The following is a 7667-nucleotide window of genomic DNA, read 5'->3' on the forward strand; positions in this document are numbered from 1 at the left end:
TTTAAACAAATTGATTTACACATTTTGGATAGTCCAACAATATTTTTAATTTTATAATGTTTTGTTCTTGTATAAAAGTATCTAGAATAGTTATAAAATGTGCCTTATTGTTAAGAATGCTCATTAATGTAAGTACCTACTACCTAATCAGCTAAAATAATAACCGGAAAGTACAGTTAAATGCATTTATAGTTTATTTGTAACAATAATTGGGTAGTTGAAAAAAAAAGTAACAACTTAAAATAAGAGACAACTTCCATATTATATTTTTTTTAATTTTCTTTGTAATATTTTTTTAAAAGTTCTCACAAAAAAACTTGTTGATCAACAAGTGGCTAATAACTTCTGCCATCTATTTATTTGCTAAGGAAAATTGAATCTTAAAATGTTTAGGTTGTAAGGTATAGTTTAGTTTTGTTGACCCTCCGCTACTATTTTGCTAGACTTGTTAAAATTTAAACTTTGGCAACTAATGGTTATGACGAATTCGAATAACTCGAACCCTAGGACTCTTCGTACAGACTTTTAGTCGTCCGATAGTTGGGCCCAATTTTAATTTGTATGAAGAATCGGGCGATGTAATGTGCGCACTATCATACATATCCATAGTCCATATTGATTAACAGCTCGACCCAACTATCGGCCGACAATAGTCGGTTGTCTGCGGTCTGCGCCTAGGCTAAATGGTCGCATTAGACCGCGTAACAATTGATTTCTAATTGTGTCTCGATTCGCTGGTATTTTAAGTGCTAAAGGTCATTTTGCAATCGTCACATAAGTAACTTTTAACTGAAGAATAGAACTATTTAATACAAAAGTTATCTGTCAATTTTTTATGCGTATTAGATTGATTTAGGTTTTTTAATGCATTTATCTAAATCTTGCCTTAACTTACTAAATACTCGTATATTCATAATAGTGTGCCTTATTTCACTTTGTCATATTTAAATAAACCATCGGGTTGAAAAAAACCCATAATTGTAACAAATAAGTTACCTGAGTGTATTAAGGGCCTTAGTTATTTTTATTTAAATTTTTCAATATTTTGTGTGATCATTTTTTTCAATACATGAGTAAACCATCGATTGTAAATCGTGTAATTTAAGAAAAGAACTTTGCCACAAATGTGCTTTTAAAATAATCGAAGTAAAGGTCATAGCAGACTTATCAACTCGGAAAGGGATCAACACCATCGCTATTTGCGCGCTGTCAACCGCGAGGCGAAGCGTTTACTACGTTAAGGTGCGCTGCATTAAGGTGTTTCATACAAATAATACTGACCGCCTCGAGTTGATACAGTTATGATCCCTTTCCAGGTTGATAAGTGTGCTACATCCTTAATAGGGTTTGATAGGTTATAGACCTAAATCAAAATTAAAATATAAAAAATGAAGACATAATAATTAAGAAAAACCCAGGAATCTGGATCATGTTGTTATTTGTTAAATAATATTAGTTTTGTATGTTTCTAAAATAAACTAAAAACTTTTTTATTTCTCTGGTTTCAATTTTATCATTATTTGTTAGTCTTTAAGATTAATTACTCTAAGGAATCCAATTTCAAACTGAATTTTACATAGGTATTTACCGTTTCTGTCGCATTAATCCAAACAAATTGCTTGCGTACCCGTACCTAGCGTATTCTACAAAAAACCATTCGTAATTAAATTTTTTTTTTAAGTTATATGTGTAGAATTTATTTTGTTTTATTTATTTTTATTCGGGCGCGCTGAGACATAACAATTGATATCAACCCAAGCGTTCATATTTGCCTCAAATACTCAATTTTAAGTGGAACCATGATATAAATAAATTAACTTTCCTACTGATATATTTAATCAACACATTTTAACTATCCTTAACCGAATGTGTTTTATAACCGCGATAAAGTGTTCTACAGGAAAAATACTGGATATATTTTAGTTAAGCTGGACACGTGCAGCACGTATAACCATACTTGTTAGGTGTCGATTTAAAATTATTAAGTTTTCATTTAAAATGTCTACCTGTATGTTTTTGTTTTCAATATGCCTACTGATAGTAAGCGGTGGTTTTTTAACATGGAAAACTGTGGATACGTTTTTTACCCGCCAATTTGGCGGAGAGGAATCGGAAAATCTATTACGTCGACAGTATGACGATTATTTAAAACAATATAATAAGAACTATTGGGGAGAAGAGTATAAAACACGATTCCAGAATTTTAAGGTAAGTTTTATTTATGTATTTAAAGTTTATTATGCACATGAAACAGCACATTTTTAAATTAGTATAGTCAGCGTCAAATAGTTCGGTACACCCAAGTACTTAGCTAAAAAGTACGCAACACGTTTTAGGTTGTGTTGTCAACTTTCTGGCTACTGGGTGACACGAACTATTTGACGCTGACTGTACGGACTGTACCTATAAGTGGGTTTTCCTTCACAGGATTCACTTAAAGAAATATCCCGGCTTAACGCAGCCCACGGAAGCAAAGTTTTCGGCCTGAACAAGTTCTCGGACATGTCCCGGCAAGATTTTGGCCGAAAGATGTTGAGTCCGACTGTACATCTACATGAATGCCAGCCGTTGAAGTATTCCCATTGCCCCCCTAAGTTTAATACCTGGTATTCTGGATTCCGTAGAAGAAATGGGACAATGCACAAAGAAAATCCCAAACCAAAGGTTGATTGGTAAGGTTAATCAACAAACGTGCCTAAATGCGATATTAACTGCATGTCTTACTTTTTCACGATTAAAGGACGTAGCACACTTATCAACCCGGAAACGGATCGTAACCGTATCAACTCGAGGCGGTTATTCTTTGTATTAAACTCCATATTGCAATGCGCACTTATCTGCACCGTAAACGCCTCGCCTCACGGTTGACAGCTCGCGAAAGGCGATACGGTGTTGATCCCTTTCCGAGTTCATAAGTGGGCTTCTTCCTTTAAGGGCCTACGGCAGAATTTGCGCTTGCACATGCACGCGTGTGTCGAATAATAGTATGTGCAGCGCAGCAAGTTTTAGCTTAATAATAAACCCTAAACTGCTGAAAGAGAAGCCATACCCATCAAACACGAGACCGCGGTAACAATAGTATTCTATTGGGTCTTGATTTTGAAGGCCCCTTCAAGTAGGTACCTGCGAATCGAGACCACGGTGTCATGCGGCCGCTTAGCCTTTGAAGAAGTAGAGTGGAGTTAAACTTTGTCAATCAATATTCAGTAACTAGCGGCCGCCCGCGGCTTCGTACCTACGCGTGGATCCCGTTTTACCCCCTTCATCTATCTTACGCGGTTTAGATTTTTTCATAAAAATGTTTTTTCTCGCTAACTCCCGTTCCCGTGGGAATTTTGCAATATCCTGTTGTAACTAAGCTTTAAGTTTACTAAGGTACCTGCATGCCAAATTTCAAGCGTCTAACTTAGGCGGTTTAGATTTTTCATACAAAAGGATTGTCCCGCTAATTCCCGTTTCCGTGGGAATTTCGGGAATTCCTTTCTTAGTGCACCTCTACGATACCTAAGCTACGTCCCTTCCAAATTTCAAGTGCCTACGTTTAGCGGCTAAACTTTAGCCGTTTAGGCTGTGCGTTGATATGTCAGTCAGTCAGTTTCTCCTTTTATATATTTAGAAGATACATAATATGTAGTCCTAAAAAATGTTTACTAAAAAACCTTTGACAGGCGCAAAAGAGGGGTTGTGTCAAGAATTCTGAACCAGAAACTGTGCAATTCATGCTGGGCCATGAGCTTGGTGGGCGTCATGGAGTCAAGGGGCGCTATTAAATATAAGTCGCTAGACCGACTTAGCTCACAGGTAAGAAGAGATAAAGCCTGGTCCGTGAGCACGTAGAATTTTGTCCAAATTGCTGTCGCGACTGCGACGGGCGCCCGCAGTGAGTGTGCGAGCGCGACAGCAACATACACACGCGCGAGCGATAAGGATGGGTAGCTTGGGGTCATTGGACAAAATTCTACGTGCTCACGGACCAGGCTTTAGAGCCAAAGAACACGATGCGTTGCGGCGCCGCACTGCAAAGATTTCGCCACATCGCGAGTCGCGGCGCCGCACCGCTCATGTGCCCGCCACAGATGCTATTCTATGTAATGCTGCTTTTACACTATGCGGAAATTAGCCGAGTCAAGTCAAAAAAACAGAGGAGTGGGGATGAAATTAATTCATATAATTCATCCCCACCCTACTGTTTTTTTAACTTGACTTGGCTAATTTCCGCGCAGTGTAAACGCAACATAAGGGTGTAGTAGCCCCATTAGTCCGTTGCGCTGCGTCGCGTCATAAAAATATATGGAAAACGTCGCAGTCTCGACGCTGCGAGCGACATTTTCTATATATTTTTTACTAGCTTTCCGCCCGCGGTTTCGCCCGCGTGGAATTTTGTCTGTCACAGAAAAACTTATCTTATCGCGCGCATCCCTGTTTCAAAAACCGGGATAAAAACTATACTATGACCATTCCCGGGACTCAAACTATCTCCCTGCCAAATTTCATCAAAATCGTTTCAGTGGTTTAGGCGTGAAAGCGAGACAGACAGACAGAGTTACTTTCTCATTTTCACCCTAAGACGACGCGGCAACGTAGCAACACCGTTCCGATGTCGCACCGCCGCCGCAACGTGTGCTTTTGTTCTTACCGCGTTTCCATCATATTTGCTAGGAAAATGAGTGGAGGGAGGACGTGTAGCGAAGCCGTGCAACGGTGTGGGTTTCCACCAAAGGTATGCTAGGAAGATGAGTGATAAAGACGTTTTTAGATGCTAAGAGCTATACCTACAATTTCTTAGCACACATTCATCACACACATTCCTTGCACACACTATTGTTTTGTACCTAATCGGGTAGCCCAACATCCTGGACCATTACGTTACCGTATGTTTTCCTCCTGGGTCAGATAGTCATAGTTGGGTACAGCTTTGGATGTAGGATTTTAATATCATTTGGAAATACAATACAACCATTTCGGCTAACTGCGCACCTGGCGGTCGTGACATGCGGGTAAATGGAAGAGAGAGTCGCATTCCAGCGAGATGCGCAGTTAGCTCGACCGGCTTGTAAGTGTGTACCCTGCTGTGCTGTATATTTGGGTATGCTTATATCTTTCTATTCTACAGGAGTTGATTGACTGTTCCGTTTTTAACTATGGATGCGGGGGCGGTGACTTTCATGGCGCTCTTAGATTCCTCTGTGGTTTATACAGCGTCCCGTTTCCCATTGTGTCTGAGGACGACTACCCTCTAATGTTGGTCGACCAGAAGTGCAAGATATCCGACGAAAAACACGTGACTGGGATGACGTTAACGAACTTCGTTAATGCCTGGTAAGATTTTATCCCACCAAAAACAATAGGTACTTGTCAAAAAAACCAAGTCTCGCAACTCAGTTGTTCTACGGTAAAAAGTTGTGAGATCCATGTAATACCAAGTCCAGGCCAGGAAATCTTTAACGTTTTACATAAATTATTGACTTGGCCATCGCACTAAATAATTTAATTTACACGTGTTTTCATGTCGACGTCCTATGGCTAAAATGATGATGATGATGATGTATTTCTTTTAATAAGTTTCGCCCATCTTCAACCCGATCGAGCTATTTGCGCCATACTACGACGATCTTAGTAGCAAAGAAAAATATTAAAACGATTTTTACGCGCACGAAGTCGCGGGTACGGCCAAATCCAATGATATTTCATAACGCAAAAATGATATTCGTAATTTTAATAAGTTGTGTGTTTCAGTGACATGGATGAAGAAGCGATGCTAAGGGAGATATCGGCCAACGGACCGATAGCCGTGACGGTCAACGCGTATAATTGGCAGTTCTACACCGGTGGCGTCATACAAAGAGAGTGCCCGTGAGTCCACTTAATTACACCTGGCGGCCGTAGTCCACTTAGAACACCCGTCCAAATAACACCTCACGAACACCTATCAAACCGTATCAAATAATAGGTTACAGAATAAAGTTCATAGCAGACTTATCAACTCGGAAAGGGATCAACTCCGCTATCGCCTTTCGTGATTTGTATTCGCCTATTGCGCACTGCGAGGCGTTTACATTACAGTGCGGATAAATGTGCGTTACAGTATGGAGCTTCATACAAAGACTGCCTTCCTCGAGTTCATACGGTTTTGATCTCTTTCCGGGTTGATAAATATGCGACGCCTTTAAACTGGAAAATCGAAAAATCAATGTTACCGGCTTCCAGACATTGACTTTGCTTTGTCCAGCAATGGACGACATTTGACAAACGCTCCGGTTGGTAGCAGCTTGCATCGAGCGCTCTCCTGCTACCTTTATGAGGTCGCTGGATGCAGGCCGCTACCAACCGCGCGATATGGAAATCATTGGGAGCCCTATATTCAGCAGAAGACATCCTGTGGCTGAAATGATGATGATGATCAATTCCAGGGGCGTGTGCCGCTATCTTCACCACACGGGCCAACACTGGCACACTGCCTTTCTAACATTATCTTTCATTTAAAAAACCAACAAGCTATCTCCAATAGCCACGAAGCAGGATTTTTTTTTACTTCAAATGCGATTTCCCAAAAATCACCATTTTCGACTTAGATCCCTTTTCACTGGGGGTACAGAAATGATGATGATGATCAATTCCAGGGGCGAGTGGCGGTGGTATCTTCACCACACGGCCCCACTCGCACACTACCTAATTGTTTCCTTCTAAGACTAGGTATCTTTCATTTAAAAAACCAACAAGCTATCTCCAATAGCCACGAAGCAGGATTTTTTAACGTCAAATGCGATTTCCCAAAAATCACAATTTTCTATTTAGATCCCTTTTCACTAGGGGTACAGAAATGATGATGATGATCAATTCCAGGGGCGAGTGGCGGTGGTATCTTCACCACACGGCCCCACTCGCACACTACCTAATTGTTTCCTTCTAAGATTAGGTATCTTTCATTTAAAAAACCAACAAGCTATCTCCAATAGCCACGAAGCAGAATTTTTTTAACGTCAAATGCGATTTCCCAAAAATCACAATTTTCTATTTAGATTCGTTTTCACTAGGGGTACAGAAATGATGATGGTGATCAATTTCAGGGGCGAGTGGCGCTACCTTCACCACACGGTCCAACTCGTCGGGTACGACCTGACAGCAGAGGTTCCGTACTACATCGCCCGTAACTCCTGGGGTGATGACTACGGCGAAGATGGTTACCTCAGGCTGGCCGTACACCGCGATATTTGCGGAGTGACCAAGAACGTAGCCTACTTTGACGTAGCACGTAAATAATTAATTAAATAGGCGATAAAGGCACACATCATTTCACGATGCGAGATCGTATCGTGGGAATCTACGACGACAAAGCGACACGACATCGACTACTTAAAATTACTGTCGTTAATTAAATAAATATATAATAATAAATATCAGCACGAGGAAAACACGTCTAGTGCGGTTCATTTTTCGAGATTACATGACCAAATGCGATGTCGTGTCGCTCACTCGTCGTAGATGCAGATTCCCATGATACGTCGCATCGTGCGTGATACGATACGATGCCGCGTCGTAGCATACCTAGTCGTTACTAAGTTTTGATACCGCGTCGTAGTCGTTACTATACTATTAATAAAGATTATTATTATTATGTTTAATTAAGCATTTGTTATTTGAAACCTTTGAAAACCGATGGAACCAGA

At 40.4% G+C, this 7667-nt stretch overlaps 1 protein-coding gene across 1 annotated transcript; it reads left to right on the forward strand.

Annotated features, from left to right (window-relative positions):
- The first annotated feature begins 1746 nt into the window (after positions 1 to 1746).
- LOC135081263 (cathepsin O-like) lies at positions 1747 to 7604 on the forward strand. The gene is made up of 6 exons (XM_063976002.1): positions 1747 to 2208; positions 2428 to 2672; positions 3669 to 3801; positions 5114 to 5319; positions 5737 to 5853; positions 7068 to 7604. Exons 1-6 carry the CDS (start codon positions 1999 to 2001, stop codon positions 7258 to 7260), a joined length of 1104 nt encoding a protein of 367 aa, XP_063832072.1. The 5' UTR covers positions 1747 to 1998; the 3' UTR covers positions 7261 to 7604.
- The last annotated feature ends 63 nt before the right edge of the window (positions 7605 to 7667 follow it).

The sequence above is a fragment of the Ostrinia nubilalis genome, chromosome 19, assembly GCF_963855985.1.
Source record: "Ostrinia nubilalis chromosome 19, ilOstNubi1.1, whole genome shotgun sequence".
In the NCBI taxonomy this organism is placed as follows: domain Eukaryota; kingdom Metazoa; phylum Arthropoda; class Insecta; order Lepidoptera; family Crambidae; genus Ostrinia; species Ostrinia nubilalis.

Coding starts and splice junctions, on each gene's coding strand:
- LOC135081263 (XM_063976002.1), top strand. CDS start 1,999: ATGTCTACCTGTATGTTTTTGTTTTCAATATGCCTACTGATAGTAAGC. Junction 3,802..5,113: donor TAGACCGACTTAGCTCACAG/GTAAGAAGAGAT, acceptor TCTATTCTACAG/GAGTTGATTGACTGTTCCGT. Junction 5,320..5,736: donor ACGAACTTCGTTAATGCCTG/GTAAGATTTTAT, acceptor TGTGTGTTTCAG/TGACATGGATGAAGAAGCGA.